At 49.4% G+C, this 24704-nt stretch overlaps 1 protein-coding gene across 5 annotated transcripts in view; it reads right to left on the bottom strand.

The window, feature by feature from the left end:
• Positions 1-24704, bottom strand: part of ABCA7 (ATP binding cassette subfamily A member 7) — a 2687121-nt gene that overhangs the window by 393339 nt on the left and 2269078 nt on the right. For all 5 annotated transcript variants that reach the window (XR_011303245.1, XM_069647414.1, XM_069647430.1 and 2 more), the window contains one exon: positions 23962-24106. Coding sequence is in view for 4 of the 5 variants with exons in the window: in XM_069647414.1 (XP_069503515.1) it covers positions 23962-24106 (145 nt within the window). In the remaining variant the exon portion in view is untranslated. The remainder of the gene's footprint in view (positions 1-23961; positions 24107-24704) is intronic.

Below are 24704 nucleotides of genomic sequence, written 5' to 3'. Positions count from 1 at the left end.
GCCTTGCAGGCGTATTGCCCTCGGCAGAGTCGCCGGTAGTGCTGCATGCAGGTGCACCCTCTGACATAATGCCAGTACAAGGGCGTTGCCCCTCGGGTGAACACCCGGTCAAAGAACCTTGCGGTCCCTCAGCACTGTTTCCGGAAGGATCTGATGACCCCTCGGCTGTGAGGCCGGTAGCTGGACTAGCCTCGGTACGAGTGCCAGTGCGAGAACCCGAGAGGTACCTCCCGCTCTTGCGTTTTCTCGGGAAGGAGTCGCCCTTATGGGGTGCGATGGAAAATAGGGACCCTCCTTTGGGCCTCGATTTCTGTCTGACTAAGTCCTTCAAATCCTCTGGAGGCGACCTTTGGAAGAGCTCCCTTCACCTAGCTAGCCTGTTCTTCAGTGCGCGTGGATTAAGTGCGTCACATACGGTACAACCTTCCCAGCCGTGGTCGGGGCCAAGGCAGCGGAGGCAAAGAGTGTGGGGGTCAGACGTAGGGCAGAGCCCCTCTCAGGCTGGACACCTGCTGAAGCCCGCTGAAGTCGACATGCGCCACAGAGGAGCGTGCTGCCGGAGGACCAAGTACATGAAGACAAAAAGAAGATAAGAAGAATCCGGGGAAGAGCGCGTGGAATTACATGGCCAAAGCCAAACCCAGGAGCGCTGGTGAAATCGGCCCATTCCCATCGACCCAGAAAAGGGGACTGATGTGTGGTGCCAGTGGGCAGAGTCAGGGTACTGCATGCTCCCAGGGCCGCGTCTCTGCACGCCCTATACATTTAAAAGGGAAGAAGGTTTTTTCTGGTGAAAAGGTTCTGTCTCCCGTCGCTAGAAAGGGACGCGCATGCAGTATGGATGAAAGGGGTTGGGACGTAAGAGTATAGGTCTCTACAGCTGCAGGAGAGTGCTGGGGCCAACCCACCTGAGGAGAACCACAACTCTTGTGCTTCGGTTGGTGAAGTAAAGATCACACAGTAACAACAGGTAGGCAGACTTGTCTCTCAAGGGGCCATCTTCTCTTTCTCAGCTCCTGTCTTTGGGTTTAGATTAGCTGTAATAACCCCAGAGCTGTTGGTCTGACCGGGTACCTTTTAATTCTGATTCTCCATGTTCTTGCTTTGGTGTCAGTGTCCCACCAAGTGAAAGACACTGCAGACTCATCGGGGGATCACAGAGGTGTGATGAAGTCCCTTGCCTGGCTCTGGGGACCACACAGGTGATGACTTATGGGACTGTGTGCCACCTCAAGCCAGTGGATGTTGGTTCCAAGCGAGGATACCCTGTGTATCCTACCTTGATCCCAATCGTATGGCATAGAACAAACACAATGACAGCCTTCAATCCAGTCCAGTAAGGCAAAACCTTGCCCTGCCCCATGACCCACCAGGAAAAAGCAGCCCAGACTTTTCTGCCCTTCCCCAAACCCACAGGAAGATCATCAGATTTGCGTGGAGACACTCTGTTCTCAAATGACGGAACCTGAAGATCCTTCTAGACAGACCCAGATTCAGGAACCCAAAAGAGAAGCTTTCCATTTAAAAGACAGCATTTGCCTGCCATTGCTGAGTATAGTAAGCAGGATGTTACAACCACAGCGGTCATATCAAAAAGGCATCTCTCCCAGGACCGCAGCTACAGCTCAGCAGATTCACCACTCCTTGAATGCCGAGGGTTCAGCGTGGGAAGAAAACTGTTGGTGACAGTATTCCCGACGGTGAAAGATTTTCCTGCAGGAGACAACAGTGAATATCTCCTACTCGCCTAGTTAAACAGAATCTCCCCATAGCTTACGTAGGGTGTTTCCAGCCAGAAAGCAACATGCTGGAAAAACAGCAGAGCTCAGCGTGGCCCAGACAACACTCTGTAGAATCAGGTGGGAGGAAGTAAGATCAAATATGGTAGGTGGTCCAAATATTGTTTTGGCCCAACATCTTGAACCTAAAGCAACCGCAGTTGCCCACAGAGAGGTCAGCCGGCCTGTCCCTAAATTATCAACACGAGATGCAAATCCTCATCAGGAAGCCCAACCAGGGGGCGGAGGGAGCAAATTATTTAAGAAACAGCTCCAATCATGTTGCTTCAGTTGCTGGAGCAGGTTGTTGGAGCTGTGATGCAGTATTGGAGTATGCTAGGAGGAGCGATTAGAGGTACTTGAGGTGAGAGGGGGAGAAATCAGAGTAGGAGGTGTGGAAATCTACATTAAATGAACAGTTCTCTTTTCCCTGTCAAAATGTCACATGACAGTCCAGCAAAATCTGTGTGTGTGTTACATTGCAGGCACTGCTCTCAAGCTAGGAAATAACTTGCGGTCAAAATAGAACACACAAATACCTGCATGTCTATTTGTATTTCACTATAATTACTCACCAAACTTTCTGTTTACCCTGTAAGTGATTTACTTTCAAGGACCCTGTGTTATTTACGTGTCTTGTTAACGCAGCTGAAAAAACATATTTAAGGAGCAGAAGATTGCAAGTAAGGAATAGAGCACTAGCAAAGCATATGCCGTCCCCTCACTTGGCTCAAGTGCTTTGTTTGATGCAAATAAATGTATCTATGTGGCTCTTATTCTGTAAAGGTGTCTCATTCTTGGTTTATATTCCAGGCGCGAGAACCTTCAGGAGGGGCACAGCTTTTCCCCAGTTTGCAGCTTTTTAGCAAAATGGCACTATGCAGATGGGACCTTGTTGGCTAAATCCAAACTGTGTACTGTGGTTGAGAAAAGACAACAGATGACGAACGACCATGGAGCGCACTGCACGTCGATCTACCCTGACCGAGGTCCTCCCCTGGAATACCATTTTTGCTTTAGGAACACCGACACAGACTGGACTGAGTGAATGGAAGGGAGAAACTACAGAATAACTGGCGAGATTGGTGCTGATTGAAAAATTGTATGAATACATGCTTTATTTTTCTTTAGTATTGCAATATTTGGGCACCACTATTTTAAGTGAACCTAGACATATTGCAACCTTGTTATCACAGGTGTATCGATGCTCATGTAACATGGGGAATGCAAGCACCATATTTTGTGGGTGTAGAAAACGTTTAAATAAACATGAACAGCATGTTCCGACTCTGCCAGAATGTTCCCCGGGATAGCAATTAATGGTAGAAAAAGGACTGGGAGTGGTATTACTTACGAAGGAATGGCACCAATATACTGCTGACAATTCCAATGTACAAATTCCAGAGCATGAGACTTTTGACTTAAAGAAATTAGGGAACCTCAGAGAAAGGTTGTCAGCAAAGGGAAGAAAGGACATTAGATTACTTCAGTGGGAGACATATAAAAAATGGGAAGTTTACGCTAGGCAGAAAGCAATAAGGAAAGCACAGCTAAAAAAAGGAAGCCACAATCAGAAAAAGATATGGCTAGGGTATATGAACTACAGAAGTTAAAAGAGGACTGGGAACAGGATAACAGAGAAATACTCTTGCAGAAAAAAAGGCTTATGTTGTCCATAGGGCGCAGACAGATGCTTCTGCACTCTCTAGAGTATTCATAGGCAGACCTCTTGTTGGGACATTTATTAACTAAACAACCTCTTCCACCGCCATATAATATGGATGATAAGATAGACACAATTGGCGAAAGTGACAAGGGACCCTCTACTCAGGGATCCGTACTTCCAGAAACTCAGGCACAAATTGAATCATGGTTGCAAGGATGGATTAGGGCAGAAATGAAGGGACCATGAAAATCAGTCTCTATGGGCAAATAACATCACTGTGCATGAGTTATCTGGACTAGTATGTGAGCAATATAAAAAACATAATGGCAGTCAGAAGGGGTCTCTTGAGGAGTGGCCTTTGCCTGACAAGTATGAGGATATAGACTGCAAGGGCTTTAACTTAAATGAATTGGGGTGTGAACAGGGAGTTCGAATCTTACTTGATGGGCACACAAAAGCCCCATCTCCACTCATCAGGCCTCTATGAGGGAAGTTCCAGGGTTTAGCTCAGACCATCCAACTCACCATGAACATGTACCATGGAATAGAATGGAGCTGCTGTCTTTTACCAAAGATTTTCTTGACATCAGACAGAACCCTGAACAGTGATATAATAAGACTAACACAATTAACATTAATGGATATTGACCAACTTTTTTCATGCATATTACCTCCTGACATATGGAGACAGTGTAGGAAACAAAATAGTGAAGAACTGTCAATCAAGTGGGAGGCTTTGGAGAAAAAGGAAGTAGTGAATTTTGGAGGGGAGTCAGGGGAATTGCATGAGGACATATTGGCCCTAGCTGGGGTTTTTTTTTCAAAAGAAAGAATTGAGCAAATAGTGCGCCGGGAACAAATTAACTGGGATAAAGTATCCCCCTGTAGAGAAGATGAAGGCAAGTCAGTAGAAAAGTACTTTACAAGGAAAGAAGAGGTTATCTCCTCTTACAGTGGTATGGACATACGTACCAGAGAAGGGCAAAACGCCTTTTGTTCCCATTTTGTGGAAGGACTGCTCCCATACTTGAAAAAGGACATAAAAACATATCAACGTGCCCCATGCAGACTATGGATCAAATTTGGACTATGGTGTCAGGATTTGCCAAGCTATGGACTACCTGGCGATACTCCCGGTGAACCTGAAACAGCGGGCTAGTCCTCACCCAACATGGCGGCTTACACTATAAAGAATAGCCACATCCCCGACTTGGGGCTTTGTATCTGTTCTCTTTCTTCAGCGCTTGTGTACACCGCCATGTAGTCCTTCAACTGCGATATTTCCCTTCCTTACTGGGATTTCCTTCTGCGGTTCGTTCTACTACCGCAGCCCTACTCTTGTTTTTTCCTTCCTGCTACCTCCGCCCCTGTTGCGAGTTCTTACTTTTCCTTTCCAGAACTCGCGGTGTTACGCTACCTATGACTTCTTACTACACTGTCCTTCTCTGCTTCCTCCTTTATCCTTGCTGATTACGGTTTATCTACCTTCTATCCTTTGTTTCCGCTACTTCCTTTTCCCTTGTTTTCGTCCTTTCATTACGGAACGTCTCTGCTGTCTCCAGGGCATTCAGTTTCGGCTCAGACCTCTTCACAAACTTTTCACAAGTCGGTCAGGTAACGATTCTTTCTTTCTCTCTTTTACCCTCTTTTCGAACTGGTGTTTGGTAGTCTTGGTATACGCCTTTGTAGGTAATCTTACCACCTTCACTCCTTTGGGTTTAGCTATCCTGTTATACTGACTGTGTACATTCCTCCTTATCCCTTCTAGGCACTTTCCCTTAATCGTGCCATTTACTTACTAGCGTTACCCGGTCCCATCTCCCTACGGATTGTGGTAATCTGTTCAGCACCTGCTTTCCTGGATATCCACCTGAGCCCCATCTAGACTGTGTCCTGCTTGCCGGATACTGGAGAATTCTCACTCGAGGACTACCTATTGCTCCAGATAGCAGTCTTGACTCTACACGGACCAGATCACCTCATCATTCTACAGTCTCACAGGGTTTTTTGTGGCCAAGGCTTTTTTCCCTGTTCCTTGGGGGTCTAGCTCCTCGGGGTTGCCCTATGTAATGTTCGTACCTTCCACGGAACTTCAGAGACAGGTACTCTTGTGGTGTCACGATGCTCCTCTCTCCGGTCATCCAGGTGTACGTAAGACTAAGGAGCTGATAAGACGAAGATTTTGGTGGCCAACTCTAGTCCAAGACGTCAATCGTTATGTTACCTCCTGTCCTGTCTGCGCATGCAACAAGTCTGCCACCGGCAAGCCCATTGGTCTTCTTCAACAACCTATGCTGCCTGGTCGCCCTTGGGAGCATATTTCAATGGATTTTATGGTTGAACTCCCTACATCCAATGGCATGACCACCATCATGGTAACAGTAGACTCATATAGCAAGCTGGCACACTTCTCGGCCCTTCCCCATCTACCATCCGCACCAGAAGCCGCAACAGTTTTTCTATGTGATGTGGTTCGTCTACATGGTCTGCCAAGAACTATAATATCCGACAGAGGCTCCCAATTCACCTCAAGGTTCTGGACTACTCTATGCCAACAGCTGGGGATCCATAGAGTACTTTCCTCAGGTTACCATCCTCAAACCAATGGCCAAACCGAGAGACTAAATGCTAGTCTCGAACAATATCTCAGATGTTTCTGCAGTACTAATCAAGAAAGATGGGCCTGTTTTCTTCCCCAAGCCGAATTTGCATACAATAATTCCATCCACACTTCAATCCAGATGAGTCCATTTTATTGTACTTATGGCTACCATCCCCAACCTCTTCCGTGGGCAGGTCTCCCTTCCACCCGCACACCAGCTATAGACAGTCTTTTGACGGACCTATCCCTGATCCATAACTCCGCTAAGAAGGCCCTTGAAGAAAGCAGACTGTCACACAAGCATTGGGCCGATCGGAAGAGAAGTGCTAACCCATACTGGAAACCAGATCAACTGGTTTGGTTATCCACCAAGTTCCTACCTAAGTGGGTCCACGCTGGCAAGTTTGCCCCTCGTTACATGGGTCCGTATCTGATCCTGTCCCAGGTCAATCCAGTGGCCTATAAGATTCGTTTACCCAAGAGTCTACGACGGGTTCATCCTGTATTTCATACCTCCTTGTTAAAGGAACATAAGGAAGATCCATATCAAAGAAGATCTCAGAACAAGATACCCCAAGAACCCCGAGTACCCGAAGAATACGAAGTCTCGTACCTCGTGGATTCACGTTACAGAAGAGGCAAGGTGCAGTACTTAGTGCATTGGAAGGGCTATCCTAGTGAAGAAAGGACCTGGGAGCCCAATAGACACATAGATGCACCCAGATTGTTGAGAAGGTTTCACCTTCTTCACCCGGGCAAGCCTGGAGGCCCTCCCAGGGGAAGGGGGCATACTGTCAGGATTTGCCCATGGAAGCTATGGACTACCTGGCGATACTCCCGGTGAACCTGAAACAACGGGCTAGTCCTCACCAAACATGGCGGCTTACACTATAAAGAATAGCCACGCCCCCGACTCGGGGCGTTGTATCTGTTCTCTTTCTTCAGCGCTTGTGTACACCACCGTGTATTCCTTCAACTGCGATATTTCCCTTCCTTACTGGGATTTCCTTCTGCGGATCGTTCTACTACCGCAGCCCTACTCTTGTTTTTTCCTTCCTGCTACCTCTGCCCCTGTTGCGAGTTCTTACTTTTCCTTTCCAGAACTCGCGGTGTTATGCTACCTATTATTTCTTACTAAACTGTCCTTCTCTGATTCCTCCTTTATCCTTGCTGATTGCAGTTTATCTACCTTCTATCCTTTGTTTCCGCTACTTCCTTTTCCCTTGTTTTCGTCCTTTCGTTACGGAACGTCTCTGCAGTCTCCACGGCATTCCGTTTCGGCTCGGACCTCTTCACAAACTTTTCACAGCTCGATCAGGTAACGATTCTTTCTTTCCCTCTTTTACCCTCTTTTCGAACTGGTGTTTGGTAGTCTTGGTATACGCCTTTGTAGGTAATCTTACCACCTTCACTCCTTCGGGTTTAGCTATCCTGTTATACTGACTTTGTGTACATTCCTCCTTATCCCTTCTAGGCACTTTCCCTTAATCCTGCCATTTACTTACTAGCGTTACCCAGTCCTATCACCCTACGAATTGTGGTAATCTGTTCAGCACCTGCTCTCCTGGATATCCAGCTGAGCCCCATCTTGACTGTGTCCTGCTTGCCGGATACTGGAGAATTCTCACTCGAGGACTACCTATTGCTCCAGATAGCAGTCTTGACTCTACACGGACCAGATCACCTCATCATTCTACAGTCTCACAGGGTTTTTTGTGGCCAAGGCTTTTTTCCCTGTTCCTTGGGGGTCTAGCTCCTTGGGGTGCCCCTATAGCAGGTCTCACTCCCTGCCAAGGTGGACTCAGAAACCAACAAACACAGATTCCAAGGACAACTCCCCCGGAAGCTCCGATGAGGAGGAGGTTGGGGAGTTTCAAAGTTTATCTGACATATGGCTAGATATTATGCGAATAGGCATACAAAAGAAAAGGGGGAAAAGGAAAGAACATTTAAAGATTTAAAGACAAAATTATAAATGCAGCAAGCATTTCCAGAACGAGGCAGAGGGAGAGGTATGTCACGAGGAAGAGGACTGTTGAGAGGAATGTATAGAGGGAGAGGGCTAAGTGCTCCTGCAGCATACAGAGTAGGAATAGTGGAAGATAGATGCCATTATTGCAAGAGCTCAGATCATTGGATTCAGTAATGTCCCATGCGGCCAAGGGGAAGAGGAAGGTCTATAGGACGAGGAATAGTAAGAGGACATTTCCAGAATATTATTCAACATAGGGATGCCCAGGAGAGGGGAAAGGCAAAGTACAAATACCCATTGACCCCACAGGTCCACATGTGGAACTTTGCATTGCTGAAAAGAAGCAGCAGATCCTTTTAAGTACAAAAGCAAACAATACTTCTATTTCCCACAAACCAGTGCCTTCCTTCAATACCTCTCTCTGGGAAAATTAACAACTCAGGGAGATTTTATAATATCCCAGTGCGTAGTCCAGTATCCAAGCCCATTCGCTTTTAGATAGGGCCCATTTCCTGCATGGCTCAATTTGTTGTAACAGATTAATGTGCTTTAAATCTTTTAGGCATGGACTATTGAAACGCTTCCATGCAAAAATGTACTATTCGCCAGATGGCAACTACCTCACTTGCTCTGCTGAATCTTTCGCTAAATGTTATGTTTCCACCACTAACACTTTACCACCTGAACTTGAGAAAGTAGATAAAAGGGTGTGGATATCAGGTAAAAATGATGTTGGATGTATGGCAGTAGATCCAATTCAAATTCACTTTCAGACCAATGCCATACTCCCAAGGATATCCCAATACAAAATATCCCAGGAAGGATTAGTAGGGATAAGAGGAGTGATTGAAGATTTACTGGCTAAAGGTATAGTTAAAGAAATAGCAGAGAGCCCATGTAATAGCCCAATTTTGCCTGTTCAGAATAAAAGGGATGAGTTGGCTAGGTATGAGTTGGCCCTTTTTGCACCTAACATTACTTTGCGAAGATATAATACCCTGAACCCTGCCACCTTGTTGCCCCTCCTTCTGATGACCTTGATGTCTTGCATGATTGTATACTAATAAAAGACAAGGAGAGAAAGGGCTGGGTTGATTTGACTGATGTTCCATTAGAAAAGCTTAACGGCATTTTATATGTTGATGGCTCTAGATTCAAACTACCCGATGGCTCATCCACCGCAGTTTATGCCATAACTACATTAAAAGCAGTTGTCAAAAACTGTAAAATACCTAAGCACTCATCACAAGCGTCTAAAATTGTAGCACTAACCAGAGCATGTGAGTTCAGCTCTGGACTTGCAGTAAACATTTACACTGATAGCCGGTATGCATTTGGGGAGCCCATCATTTTGGAAGGCTCTGGATGGAATGCGGTTTTCTTAACTCCCATGGAATCAAAATTCATTATGGCGAAAGCATTCACAAATGCTCAATTCACTAGCCTTGCCATTAAAAAATGTAGCGCACATAAGAAAGTAAATAACAATGTGCCCAAACCCCTTACTCCGTCACTTATGTTTACTGTTCACGTGCGACAGACCAGCCACCTTTTGAAAATACACTCAACATGATTGACAGTATTCAAGCAGATACTACCTATCAAGTATTGAAACTGCGGGATATTGATGCAGTTTTTGACGATGGGTGTTGGGTGGACAGGGGAAACAAGGGGAGATGGATTTAGTCAAACCGATACGTACCATGATGATATCATTCGCCCATGGAGCAGCTCATATAATTATAATTGTTCTTTTATAATGTGCTTGATACCAGAGATTGGTTTCTAACCACAGGATCGGGATTCGTACCTGTGTTGCGCTGCATTGTCTTGCTTCCAAGAAAAAAAGCGTTGCCCCTGAGCGGATGGTATGATTCATTTATTACCAACACTTTGGAGCAACCCAAATATTCGCAAAGCAGCAATATCGTTTGGTAAGAATGGTATCATATGTGCAACACACAATGGTTGAAAGGCAAAAGGAGCACCAAGGGGTCATTTTGGTCCCCCAGTTTACCAAACGAGGCAAAAAAAAATGATTTTGTAGAGTGGGTGCCTCCCTTTCAGAAATATAAATATGTTTTGGTAATCGTCTGTATGTACAGTAAATGGGTACAGGCATTTCCCTTCAGAGATAACAATGCACTGAGCCCAACCAAAACCCTTGTTAAGGAATATTTTCCAAGATATAGGGCCCCATTCCAAGTCCGGTGGTAGCCGAGATGGAAAAACCAGCAGGTTGCTGCCGGACTTGATATGAATTACCGCCTCCGTGATTGCCGGAATCACTGGGGCATTACAGCCCTGGTGACCCTGTAATTCCGGAGGCGGAATTCTGTAAATCCCCATTCACATGGAGTCTTATAGGACTCCATGGGGATGGGGACAATGGAAACACTGGTTCCGTCTATGACAGAGCCAGTGTTTCCATTACCGTCTGTAGGCGGGTGGCGTTACTCCCACCAGGTCAGACCTGGCGGTAGTGACACCTCCCACCTGCAGAACTCGTAATTTGCAGGTCCGGAAACAACGGTGGCGGCGGGTTTACAGCCACCGTTGTTTCCAGAGCGGCAGACTCTAAATGAGGCCCATAGTCTGCCCGCTATTTATGGAGCCATAATGGGGTTAGTTATATGAATAAAACAACAAACCTGGTATATCAGGCATTGGGCATAAGGCAAAGGTTTCGTGCAATATATCACACACAGGCGGCAGGTTTAGTGAACCGCTGTAATGCCACACTAAGCTGGGTGGACGTCATACCTCTAGCTTTACTCATATTGAGAACTATTGCACATTCTGTATTGAGTTTGTCCCCCTATGAGGTTGTTATGGGCCGCCCAGCCAATGTGTTGGGGTTGCCTCACCCAAAGAAACTATCTGATGTGCCTTATCCTATGCTGATTGACTATTGTAAAGAGCTTACTAAAGCACTGTGCATTATTCATAAACAGGTAATGGGCTATCTGCCTCAGCCCCTGGAGGGGCCGGGACACACTATTTTGCAGGGACACTGGATTTTCATTAAGAACTTTCAGCCTACCTCTGGTCTGCAACTTAGGTGAAAAGGGCTGGTGCAGGTGTCCTGGCAACACAAACAGCAGTCAAGTGTGATGGATATACAAACTGGATTCATGCCAGGCATGTGAAGAAAGCACCTCTCCCCCTCCTGCCACACAAACAGCCTAAGGACAGCTGTGTTGCTGCACCACTTTTCTTTTCTTCTGCAGAAACATCAGCTTGGAAAAAGGAACTAGGATTGCTTTCTCCAGCTACAGTGGACCCTAAAGACGTTGTAGGACCAATAGAAGGGCCACGCTATAATCTGAGTCCAAGAAAACCTTAATGAAACTGTCAATAACAAACTGATTATTTGGGAAAACTCTCAGGAGAGAGTACCTACCCCGGTGGTCAAGACCGCTAACTTTAAATGACTACCTGAGGATGAGGTATTTTGGGCATATCTAAAATATTTTTTATACTTGACCATGCCTCTCCATTGTTTTTCTCATGACAAAAGATAATTGCCCTACAAATTTGAAGTATTACGAACTGACAGAAAAAGGTATCATTAGAGATTGTGCTTTCTGTTTTTATGTTTTTGGACCCTGCTTGTACTACTTGGCGCTTTCGATAAAATCTACACGTGTGACCGCTCCTAATGTTACAATGGCAACTTTACACCCTGACCAGAATGATCATCGTGAAGTAATAAGCAGAAATTAATTTGTTACCCTTATGCATAATACACACAAGATGGCTCAACGCTGCAATTGCTACGTCCGCTTGCAGTTTCCTGCCTTTGTAGAGGAAGGGCTCCGGCTGCAACAGTTGCCCCACCCTTTCTTTGCTTCATGTTATGCTTTACACGTGGCTATATTACATATTGAAACTATAACTATATTTAAAGGAATAGCTAATATCTGCTATGCCTCCCATTCCTCCTCCTCCTTCTCCTCTTTGGTTCATCGGTTACAACTGCAGGTGCTGCGCAAAGGAGCCTGTGAATTTTTCATTCTCCCAAATGCTACTTTCCCTTTGTCAGATGTGTTTACTCCTTTTTTCTCCTGGGCTGGCCTTGTAATTGCAGCAGCCCCGGTTCTACCTACTACACAGCTATTGGATAATAACTCTCATTCATTTTCCATCCCTTACCTGCATCTCTGGGCCTCCAACATAATAGGAGCCATTTGTATTGAGAACAATGACTATAAATTCCTAGGATGTAGTGCCAACTGCAACATGACACTCACCATTCCAGAGATGACACTGATGCTCCCTTTTATGTTGGTGACACAGTGTATTTGATTTGTGAGCTTAACACTTCTACTTGGCTACCTCCACATTGGGGTTACCATTGCCATTTAAGATTTGTATTTCCAGGTGTATCTATTGGACCCCCTGTTGTTGACAATCCTACCAGGCATCGCAGAACTGTTATTCAGGACGATACTGGTGCACAGGTATTTGGCGATCTCATTAAAGCAATCATCCTCTGGTATGGCCCTACAATAAACTCTAGAGACATCTGTCGCCTGGCAAGATTGTTAGAAGTAACCATTAATGATACCACTGAAAGATTGAGTAATATTACTGTAGAATTAAAGGCAATACGACTTGTGACTCTGCAAAATAGGTTGGTTTTAGATATGAAACTGGCAGAAAAGGAAGGCGTATGCAAAATCCTAGGGGTGGATTGCTGTGTCTATGTGCCCAATACCTCCACTTCAGTTCACAAAGCAATAAAGAAGCTGTATGGTATTGCTGAACAAGCCCACGTGCCCACTGGCACATGTGATCTTACCAGATCCTTTTGGTCCATCATCAGCTCTTTTGGCTGGAAAATGGGTGCCTTCCTAATGATTGTCCTCTTATTTTTCTTAGGTGCTTGTTTCCTTCAACATGGTCTACCTCTTTGCTGCCAGGCACTTGCCTGGTTGCTTAAACCTCCGTTTCATCTATAGCAGTTAGTGATGCATTGTGTGGGAATCAATGTGTGTCAAGGGTCTGCAACCTTTGGCTCACCAGATGTTTTGGACAACAGCTCCCATCAGGCCTGGCCAGTAAAGTCAATGGTGAGGGATCATAGGAGTTGTAATTCAAAACATCTGGAGAGCCACAGATTACAGACTCCCGATGTAGGGTGTCACTCCAAACCAACGGCCCAATGCCAAAGATCCTGGGCTTCCTTGGATAGGGCTGGGGATCTGGTTCCTCCCTGCTTCCGGATGTAGAACATCGTGTCGGTGAAGATCCTCACTACCTTGCCTTTGAGGGACGGGAGGAACGACCTGAGGGCCCAGAACACTGCTCGGAGCACAAGTATGTTGATGTGGAGTGCCCTCTCCTCCAGGAGCTAAAGGCCTCTTGCGTGAAGATCTCCGGTGTGCGCTCCCCACCCCTCCAGGGAGTCATCCGTCGTCACCGTCGCCTGGTGTGCTGGGGTCTGAAAGTCAGTGCCCGCCGCGAGATGCGCGTAGGTGCCCCACCACCGAATTGCTTGACGGAAGACCTTATTGAGCGAGACCTTGTCCTCGAAACTGCTCGCCGCTTGCATCCAACGGGCGTCGAGGAACTCCTGTAGAAGGCGCATCCGAAGCCTGCACAGGCGCACCAGTTAGATGCATGAGGACATCGTCCCGAGAAGGGACTTGATGGACCTCACCCTGGCCACGTCTGTGGCCAGCAGACGCTGCAGCTTGCCCAGGATGGCCTTCGTCCTTGCTTCCGACGGCAAGGCCAATTGCGCTACTGTATCGAGCTTGGCTCCCAGAAACAGTGCGACCTGCGACGGAACCAGGTGGGATTTGGGGAAGTTGATGGAGAATCCTAGGTCCGTGAGCAGCCGGACGGTCTTCGCTGTGTGTTCGACGGCGAGTTCCCTTGTTCTTGCTCGGATGAGCCAATCGTCCAGGTAGGGGTAGACGTGGAATCCCTGCAGGCGCAGCCGCCCCGCTGCTGGTGCTAGGCACTTGGTGAATACCCTGGGCGCCGAATGGGAGGGCCTTGAACTGGTAGTGCTGTCCTTGGACTACGAACCTGAGAAACTTTCGGTGTCTTTTTAGAATGGGGATGTGAAAGTACGCATCCTCCAAATCTGACGACGATAGGAAGTCGCCTTCCTCCAGCTAGCCCAGCACGTACTGGAGGGTGACCATCCGGAACTTCTGTGCCTTGATGTATTTGTTTAGTCGACGCAGGTCCAGGATGGGACGCCATCCTCCTGTCTTCTTTCTGATGAGGAAGTATCGTGAGTATACTCCGGAGCCTCTTGGGAACAAGCTCGATGGCACCTTTCTTGAGCATCGCCCTTACCTCCAACAGCAGTTGATGGATGTGGTTTTCCTTCCTGGCCACGGGAGGAATGCGGGGGCACTTATTTAGAAACTCGAGTGTGCCCGTGGGCCAGGGCGTCCAGCACCCAACGGTTGTTGGAGATGGACTCCCACACGCTGACCAACTTCGCCAGCTGGCCTCCCACCGGGGTGCTCAGGTGGGGACCCGATGCTACGGCCGGTTCAGTCCTGCTTGGAGGCGGCCTTGCCACCTTGGCCACCTTGGCGACGACGATGCGATCCTCCTGACTTGTCGCATCTTCTGTAGGCCTCCTACGACGAGGAGCGGGCCGCCTGGCGGTACGTCGAGGAGCCGCCGCCGGATCCCTTGGAGGCACCCTTGTCTGCCTCCGGCGTTCCGAATGGGCGGCCATTGTTGCTGCAACACTCCCAAGGCCCGAGCCATCTCTGTGTCGGTCTTGATGGCCTGAAGCGACTCATCCACTGTTTTTCCAAACAGATTGTTCCCGTCGAAGGGCATGTGCAAAACTTTAGTTTGTACGTCCCGGCGGAAATCAGTTGCCTTGAGCCCTCCCCGCCGTCGAAGGCAAACACCGTTGCCCAACTGGCGGAATCCGGTGTCCGCGATATCCGAGGCCACCGTTATGGCGTGGTCCGACGCCACCTCACCCTCCTGCAGGATCTCCAGGGCCTCCGACCTCTTGTCGTCCGGCAGGAAGTCCAGCAGGGGAGCGATCTTGTACCACAGCTCCCTGTCGTAGCGGGCCACAATCAATAGGGCATTGGCCGCCTTAATTGTCGACGCGGACGAGATGACTCGTCGTCCCATGGCATCCAGCTTCTTTCCCTCGCCGTCAGGTGGGGAGGTCGAAGTTGAGGATGACGCCCCCGCCGCCGGAAACCTTGATTCTTCTGTTCCTCAGGGCAGAGTCGAAAAAGCTTGGATGCCCTGGCAATCATGGCGTGGAAGGAGCCAATCGTCGGGCGTGGAGGCCCGAGGGAGGGGTGATTAAGGCCAGTCCCGTCGTCACCACCCTCGTCGTGGCCGTTTCCGCTCTCGTGTCGTCCCCCGGCACAGGAGGGTGAACACTCCTCCGCTTGTTCGGGCGGCTCCCCCACGGTCCTGGTTCTGTAGGGTCATCCGTTGGGGTGAGGGGCCATCTCGTCCTTATCTCCATGCATAAGGTTTGGATTGCCATCAAAATGGCCGCCGAGTTGTCCTGAGGCTCGGGTCCCGGCTGCGACAGGCACGATGGTTGCTCCTCCTCCACGGGAGTCTCATCGGCGCCACCCTTGCTTTCTTCGTCCGCCTCCTCGGGATTCCCCCTGTGGGACTGGACCGCCTCGAACCTCTTGTTGAGGCCCTGCACGACTTCAACCAGTTCCTCCTCAGAGGCTGTATCCGTGTCCGTGATGGCCACCGACCCGCCCCTTCTTTTTCCACCGGGGTCTTCACGGGGGTCTTATCGATGGGCTTAAACGAGGATTCCCTCCGTGGCGGCAGGGAAACTCTGGGCCCCTAGGTCGCCTCCGCTGGGTTAGCCTCCACAGGCTTCGCCAGGGCCGCTGCAACTCCCTCGATAGAGGCCTTCACTGGGTGGATCAAGGCCTTCACCACCTTGGGCACGCTTGAGGCCTTCACCACCTTGGGCGCGCTTGAGGCCTTCACCTTGGGGGAGGGGTCACCACCTCGCTCCCCTTCGGCCGATCCCTTTGAGATAGACCAGGGCCTCTCCAGAGGCTTAGCCGGGTTCTCGGATTTTCTCTTCCCCGAGCCAGAGTGTTGGCTCGTGGTTGATGGCGTTGGTGAGAGGGCGCCCTGCCTTGTAGTCGAGGAGCCCGAAACTCCGGCGCTCCCGGTGCCCATGGACTCGCAGTGTTTTGCCTTCTGTTGGGCACCCGTCGCCGGGGTGCCCTCCCAGGACTTAGAAGACCGCTCAGACTTCTTCTTCTCACCTGCTGAGCCCTTCTCCAGCTAGCTGACGAGGCGGGTCCGACGATCCCTCATAGTCCGTTCCGACAGATTCTTGCAAAACACAGAGTCCTTTTCCACTTGCGTCTTATCTTCGTGAAGGCATTAGAGACATCTCGGATGCTCATCCTCCTTGAAAATATGCTGTAATCCTCATCCAGGGCAGTTTCTGAACAGCTCGGATCCGGGTGTCGAGCTTCCCTTGTCCTGGGCCATGTCCACGAGGTAGGCCTCAGACACTTCTGGAATCCTCCAAGAAGTGTACCTTGACGAAAACTTCACCCTTGAGGGGCGTAGAAAATTCCGAAACGGGTCCCCGTTGATCGGAAGTAGAAACGGTGGAGCTTGAGGCTCGATTGACCGAAAACAAGAGATAAAACTCTTTGAAAAAACGCAAAACGCAGTAAAAGCTTGAGAGCTATAGCACGAGGACTCCCAGCACTTGAACGTGCGGTAAAAATCTGAGGTTGGCTGCCAGGTGCAGGGCTTAGGGAGAGGGCAGTCATTGGCTGGGGGCAGTATGACCCAGAGACCAGTGATTGGTTACTACTAAGAAAGACAGATCAGAAACAAAACTGATACTGATTTTTTCTTTACCGAGGATTCCCAGCCTGACGACGGGGAATATTCATGAGTATGTGACTCCATGCCAGACCCATGCTGGAGAATCTACAGTAATTAACACTCTGGCAAACCACCTTCCGGACACAGCTGACTACTCGCATCAGGACAGTGGGCCTTCAGATAATGGTACATGGCTGTTTTCACTCACAGCACACCAAAGCTCAATGTGAAGCAATTTCTATAGAAGGCCATTGAACAGCCAAAGACAAAACACAAAACATTATAAAAGAAAGCTAAGATTCAAGGTCTCATGGCCGGATTGCCCTTACAATGTGCTGGTGCCAGTTCCGGCAGTGAGGTCTCCAAAGCTTTCAGGACAATAGTGCCATTTCGGGGCGTCATGATCAGCTATGCATCTGGTGTTGGGGCAGGACCAGTGTGTTGGAGTAGGGTGTGATTCTATAGGCCCAGTTGTAGTGGTAAGTGGCAGCCGTATCCAGATTCTAGGCTACACATTGCTACCTAACTGGATTCCGACTGTTCATTATGTTTTCAATGTTTTTTCTCTCTTGTAGCACGGTGGTGTTAGACTGCGGCTACAGGTGTTTTTTGCTCCAGCACAACTGCCCTCCTCTCTTACATTCTGCCAGATCTTTTTTTTTGCGGTGAGAGGCTATTTTCCCCATAGTGGAAACTCTTGTTGGGTTCTAGGTGTACAACTTTCTCGTTAGCATTCATAGTCAGAAGATTTGAATGAACCGTCTTTGACTCCATCCTGCCATCACTATTAAAACACTAGTGGACCATGGTGTACGCCCAACAGCAAAATACCATTGGGAGGAAAAAAAGGGCTAGGCACAAGGAAAAACAGGGCCATGCAGGACCATGAACCAGATTTTAGAGGCCAGATGAACTACCAAGCAGCGAGGAATCCACCGACATTCATTGAAGAGAGTTTTGATGTGCCGCTGTCCTGTCACTCGCTGCCTCTATACAGCACCAATACATTTGCCAGGAAGACAGCATGAGCAAAGACCACCGTCATTTGGGAAACACTATTCACACTGATGGCTTTGAAAATGAGACAAGGGTAAAAAGGCACGCATTTTTAAAAAAGGATAGCCTAAAACAAGTTTCCATGCCTGTGGATCAATCGTGGTCCCAGCCCCCAATCCACTCAAGAAGTGGAACAATAATGAAGACCCACCGGGCGAGGCTGGTCCCACCATTCTGGACCCCACACTATGCTGCCACCCCATATTCAGGATTCAATACCCAAATCGGTAACACTTACTGGACACAATATACTCCGCCAGATAACCCAAATGCCACGCTGGGGAACCTCTAAATATACCTGTATACCAACCAAAAAAACAAGTTACTTTCTTACCTGGTAACGTTCTTTCGATGGGATGTTCCGACGACGTATTCCACATCTATGACAGGTAATCACCACACTGTGCTGCTTCAGAACATTTTCGGCGTCTTCGTCCTGTGTCGATGACGTCAATTTGGTGTCCTCGAGGGCCTCCGTTGAGCCGACGTGACCGTATGTTATAAGTAGGACGCATGACGCCCGTAGACTAAGTTGTAGTTTTTTCCCAGAACGTGTGGCACCAATCTTCTGCCAGTATGACCACAGAAAGCCTTGCTGAAACGTAAGCTGCAATTGTATAAGAAATTCTGTAGCGGGGCAGGCTGGGAGGGTACGATGTGGAATACGTCGTCGGAAAATCCCATCGAAAGAACGTTACCAGGTAAGAAAGTAACTTGTTCTTCGAAGGGATTGGTTCCTCTGACGTATTCCACATCTATGACAGACTCCCAAGCAGTACCAACGTATGGAGGTGGGAAAAGAATTTAGAATTTTAGAATGCCCAATTAAATTGCAGAATAGAGGACCGTTTTTCCAAAGGCCCAGTCCTGCCCATGGATAGAATCCAGGGAGTAGTGTTTTACAAACGTATGGACAGAGGCCCATGTGGCTGCTTCACAACTGTTACGAATGGGAACACCCCTCTGCAGAGCAGTAGAGGCAGCCACCCCTCTAGTAGAATGGGCCCGTAAGCCTACCGGAGGGTCCTTACCCGCCAAGCGGTAACATTCAGAAATTGTCAAGATAATCCATCTAGACAAAGTCTGCTTAGTAACAGCTTGTCCCAAACGCCTTCCAGCGTATCCTACAAAGAGTTGATCGTCCACTCTGACCCGGGACCTGCGTGAGATGTAGAAACTTAAAGCTCTCCTAGGATCCAACATATGGAGCCTCTCCTCTTCCTTACCAGGATGTGGAGGAAAATAGAATGCCGGAAGAATGACCTTCTGGCTTAAATGAAATTCCGACACAACTTTCGGAAGAAAAGAAGGACGAACCCTAAGGACAACCCTGTCGTTATGAAACACTGAAGGGTGGCTTAGCAGATAGTGCCTGCAACTAACTCCCAATCCTTATACCTCAACCTTTCAGAGGCCAAGCATGAAGGTTGAGGGACTTGACCTCTGGATGGAGAACCTGACCCCCCCCCTCCCGTGAGAGCAGATCTTCTCGGTAGGGAAGATGGCGTGGAGGGCAGATGGACATGTCTAGAAGGTCCAGGAACCACGTTCTCCGGGCCCATGCCGGAGAAATGAGAATCATTCGGGAACCGAACCTCCGTAACCTCTGCAGCACTTGCGGAATGACGGGGACTGGAGGAAACGCGTACAGCAGTGGGAAGGACCACTCCACTACAAACGCGTCCCCTAAGGCTCCTCTTGGAGGAAATTCCCACGAGCAGAAATCTCTCGCACTTCCAGTTGACACTGGTGGTGAAGAGATCCACTTGTGGGGTCCCCCAAAGGGAGAAGATCTTGTGGAGAATCTCCTGAGCCAGCTCCCACTCGTGAGAGATCGTGCTCTGCCTGCTCAGAGCGTCCGCCGTCTCGTTTTCGTCTCCGGTCAGATGAACTCCGAGATTGAAATTTCCTGCTGGATGGCCCAGAACCAGAGCTGCATCGCCTCCCTGCACAGAGGAAGTGACCCTGCCTCCCCCTTTTTGTTGAGGTAGTGCATGGCCACTGTGTTGTCTGTCAGAAACAGGACATTCTTCCCTCGCACAGTCGGCAGAAAAGCCTTCAGGGCAAGCCTGACGGTCCTCAGCTCCAACAGATTGATATAGAGTCTGGACTCCGACGGAGACCAACAACCGCTGAATGTCAACTCGTTGGCATGAGCTCCCCATCCTGTCAGGGATGCGTCTGTCACGATCGTCACCTCCGGCCAGGGTAGTCAAAACGGAGCCCCCTTCATCAGATTGCCTTCAACGGACCACCACAGAAGGTCCTGGGCGGCCGAAGGCGGCACCTGAACGGGGTCCGACATCCTGCTGGAGGACTGTGACCACTGCATCTTGAGAGCCCACTGCAGAGATCTCATCCGCAGTCGAACCTCTGGCACCAAAACAATGCAGGATGCCATGAGGCCGAGCAACCTCAAGAACTCGAACGCCAGGAGACTCTGGGCATGTTGAAACTTGTGCACCATCTGCAGAATGTGATGAGCCCTCAACTGGGGAGGGGAAACACTGCCCCAGAGATGTGTCGAGCACTGTTCCGATGTACTGAAGCCACTGTGTATGCGTCAAGTGGGACTTTTTTAAGTTGAGGGAGAAGCCCAGCCTATGAAGGGAGTGGCAGGTGACTGAAAGATGATCCAGGACTTGCTCGGGAGAGCGCGCCCAGGTAGGGGTAGACGTGAATCCCCCCTTTCCTGATATACGCTGCCACCACCACCATGAGCTTGGGAAAACCCTCGGGGCGGAGGTCAGTCCGAACGGCAGGACCCGAAAGTGAAAGTGCGAGTCTCCAAACGCGAACCTCAGGTACTTCTTGTGCTTGGATGAATCGGCACATGAAAGTACGCATCCTTGAGGTCGAGAGACACCAACCAGTCCTGAAGTTGAAGGGCCTGGAGGACTTGAGAGCACGTAACCATCTTGAACTTGTCCTTCCAGAGGAGCTTGTTCAAACCATGCAAGTCCATGATGGGTCTCAATCCCCTGTCTTTCTTCGAAATCAAAAAATAAGTGGAATACCATCTTCAAAGAGAGATCCCTGGTGGATTGTCGTGAGGCCTCTGCCGGAAAGGAAGACAGTAGCCGAGGGCTATGATCTCCAGAACTCACGCATCTGAAGTAATGGCACGCCATTCTACAAGATGCTGTGCCAGCCTTCCCCCAACCGGCGAACCATGACTGACCTGAAGCGGCTGCGGCTGCGGCAGTGTCTGAGGGCAAAGAGGCAACTGCCCGAGCGGCCTTCGCACCTCGAGTACCTTGGTTTCCACCTCTGGTACTCCTACGTTGACCTTTTTGACTTGCAGCTCCCCTTGCAGCTCCCCTCGATCTACCAAAGGTTGAGTAGTATCGAAAGGAACCGCCCCTCCATTGCAAAAAGCAGAGGTTGGCAAACTGCAGCACTCAACGACTTCGCAGCAGCTTTTGAGGTCTGCAATCTCTCAAGGCTCTCATCAGCCTTGCTGACAAAAAGATGCTCACCATCAAAGGGCATGTTGAGAAGCCGGGCCTACACATCAGGAGCAAACCTTGACTTCCGCAACCACGCAAATCTGCGCAGCACGGTGCTCGCCGCCATGGACCGGCTGACACAGTCTGCCATGTCCAGACCCGACTGAACGGATTCGCACATGGCATCATTGCCATCCTGCACAAGGGCAAGAAAGCCATCCCGTTCCTACCCCTCGGGAATATGTTCAGCCGCCAATGAAACACAATTCCACATAGTTGGCTGCTTTCAAAGCCATACCCCCTGAAGAAAAGACTTTCTTCGCCCAACCGTCAAAACGTTTGTCGTCCCTGTCAGGAGGGATGGTAGTGTACGATGCCTGTTTTGCTGAGCCGTAGCCGCCTGCACCACCAAACTCTCCGGAGTAGGGTGCATGGACAAGTAGCCGGGGTCGTCACTGGCTGGGCGGTACTTTTTCGGCAACGACTTACCCACTGCTGGGAGACTCTCCGGAGCAGTCCAAGCCGCCGCCACCCTTCGCTGCAAAGCCATATGGAATGGCAGTACTGGGTCAGTTGGTGGACCTTGGTCCAAGATATCTGTCAGGTCGTCCTGCAGAAAATCTACTGGTGGCGCAGACCACCCGAAGTACTCTGTCACCCTCGACATAAGCCGCCTGTACGAAGAGTCAGCATGCGTACCAGGCTCAGGCCTGCCAAACTCAACCTCCGGGGAGGTATCTAGACCACTGGTGTCATGCAAAGACTGACGCAAGTCTTCAATCTGGCTATGACCAGACAATATCTCGTCAGGCACCTCAGAAATATAATCCAGAGGCTGGAATAAAACCCTGGAGGAGGGCACAGAAAAAGGCTCAAAGTGAGGTCTCACCGACTTCTTCAGGGCCTTCCTCGGGGTATCCACCGATGTACGGGGTACCTCCGACAAAGCATCCTCGAAAGGCGTCGACAGAATCGGCGTCGACGTCTAGCGTGGCGTCGACGGCTTCGGTGACTTCCTCGGAGGAAGAGTCTCGAGAGAGTCCTTCGACGGACATGGCGCCGATGGCGTCGACGTCTTCTTCGAAGACCTCACAGGCTCCGATGGTCTCAAGGGCGTCGAGGACCAGGACCTGGAGCGGGCATAACTAGAGCGATCCACCTTGTCCGATCGGGACCTCGAAGGCGCCCGATGATCGTGCCGACCACCCAAGCACAAAGGCGTGTGAGTGGTGGCCCTAGTATGTTCCCTGCTGGCTTCTTTCGAAGGCGCGGACGGAACAGAGCCCTGCCACTGTAAAATCGCCATCATCTCCATGTGAAAGGCAGCCCATTCCGCAGGAGTAGAGTGCTTGTTGGGAGTCCTCGGATGAGGATGGGGAAGGCGACCGGTGACACCGCTTCCGCGTGTGCCTAGAAGAGGCAGAGGAATGGCGGGGCCCACTCCGGGACCGAGACCCCCTGGACTTACGCCGACGATGCGGAGAGTCGCCTCTTGAAACGTCAGTCAAAAACCCAGCAGATTTCGACATTTGGGGCTTGGAAACCCTACCGTACAGAAAGCTTCTTCTTCCGTTCCCGCAAGGCCTTCAACATAAGTGACTGGCAATCGTCACAGTCATCCGTGGCGTGGTCCTCACCGAGGCACCAGAGGCAGGCGTTGTGCGGGTCCGTCAGTGACATCTTGGAACCGCAGTCCCGACACTTCTTGAAACCCGTCCGTGGGGTGGAAGAAAACAAAGACATGACTTCACAAACAACAAGTTCGATAGAACCAATAGAAACTCTGAAGAATCGAGGCGCGCAGAGATCTCCGAAGCTAACACGTTTGCGGAAAAAACAGAACTGAGGTTATGGGCGTCGTGCATCGTACTTATAACATCCGGTGACGTCGGCTCAACGGTGGCCCTCGAGGACATCGTATCGACGTCATCGACGCAGGACGCTGAAAATTTTCCGAAGCAGCACAGCAGTGGTGATTACCTGTCATAGATGTGGAATACGTCAGAGGAACCAATCCCTTCGAAAGGACAGTGTGGTTTGGAATGACTGGACATGACTTCACAAACAACAAGTTCGATAGAACCAATAGAAACTCTGAAGAACCGAAGCGCGCAGAGATCTCCGAAGCTAACACGTTTGCGGAAAAAACAGAACTGAGGTTATGGGCGTCGTGCATCGTACTTATAACATCCGGTGACGTCGGCTCAACGGTGGCCCTCGAGGACATCGTATTGACGTCATCGACGCAGGACGCTGAAAATTTTCCGAAGCAGCACAGCAGTGGTGATTACCTGTCATAGATGTGGAATACGTCAGAGGAACCAATCCCTTCAAAAGGACAGTGTGGTTTGGAAAAATTGGTCCCAGCTACTGAAATCCAGGGAAGGTGAGAAACTGGTGAGTTTCTGGTGACAATCCTCTGCTGCCCACACAACTCTTCCTGTTCACATCCAAGACCCCAGAACCTGTGCTGTTGCCGACTCTAACTCCCAGGACTCATCTTGATTACTAAATGCTACCCCAAGCACTGGCGTAGACCATTCACAACTCACACCCTTCTTCACCAGATTTTACAAAGCCCACCCACTGCAAACTACTGGACTCACCTGGTCAGGGAAGAGCTCCAGCACGAATGTAGACACACTGCCATTGATTCCGATGAAGAGGTTAATGCATGTGAGGGCCACGTAAGCCGTGCTTGGAACCCGGAAGAGGAAGGAGGCAGGGTACATGAGAGGAGTGATGGACCACCTACATTGAAAAAAGAAACCATAGAGAGTGAAACTGTTAGCAGAGAAATCACAGGGTAGGCAATGATATTGGGACGAAGGAATGAGACCATGAGGAAAGAGATATATATAGAGAGAGTGTGTGAGAGAGCGCTTGTGTGTGCACATGCAAAAAGACACAGCAGGGAGAGCGACTGCAAGCAGAGATCATGCCTAAAGAGAAAGGGCAAGGAGAGACTGTGGAAAGGAGAGAGGCATGAGAACAAGACAATTTGATATGCCTGGTCAAGAGATCACAGAGAAAGAGTGTGACCATTTGGAGTAAGAACAGAGAGGATGTGGCGAGACAGCATAGCAGGGGTTATTGAGGTACACCATTTAAACATAATGTTGAACAGTCCATGGCACGTTCAATATCAGGTAAGATCAGAAGGGAGTGATTGGGATAGGCCATGAAAAATGGGGTAATTGACGGCCAAGTTCCAGAGGCTACAGTTAATGGAATAATTGGGGAGGCCTGTTATCTAGCAAGCTGTTATAGGCTTGAGTGTTTTGAGGACATCAGATGATAAAGTAGAGAGAGAAGGGGGAAGAGTAGTGCTGCAACTTGTCAAATGGTG

The sequence above is a fragment of the Ambystoma mexicanum genome, chromosome 1p (assembly GCF_040938575.1).
Source record: "Ambystoma mexicanum isolate Mex_15411 chromosome 1p, UKY_AmexF1_1, whole genome shotgun sequence".
NCBI lineage: Eukaryota > Metazoa > Chordata > Amphibia > Caudata > Ambystomatidae > Ambystoma > Ambystoma mexicanum.
The sequence above is the reverse complement of the archived record's forward strand: the minus strand, read 5'-3'. Positions and strand labels throughout refer to the sequence as shown.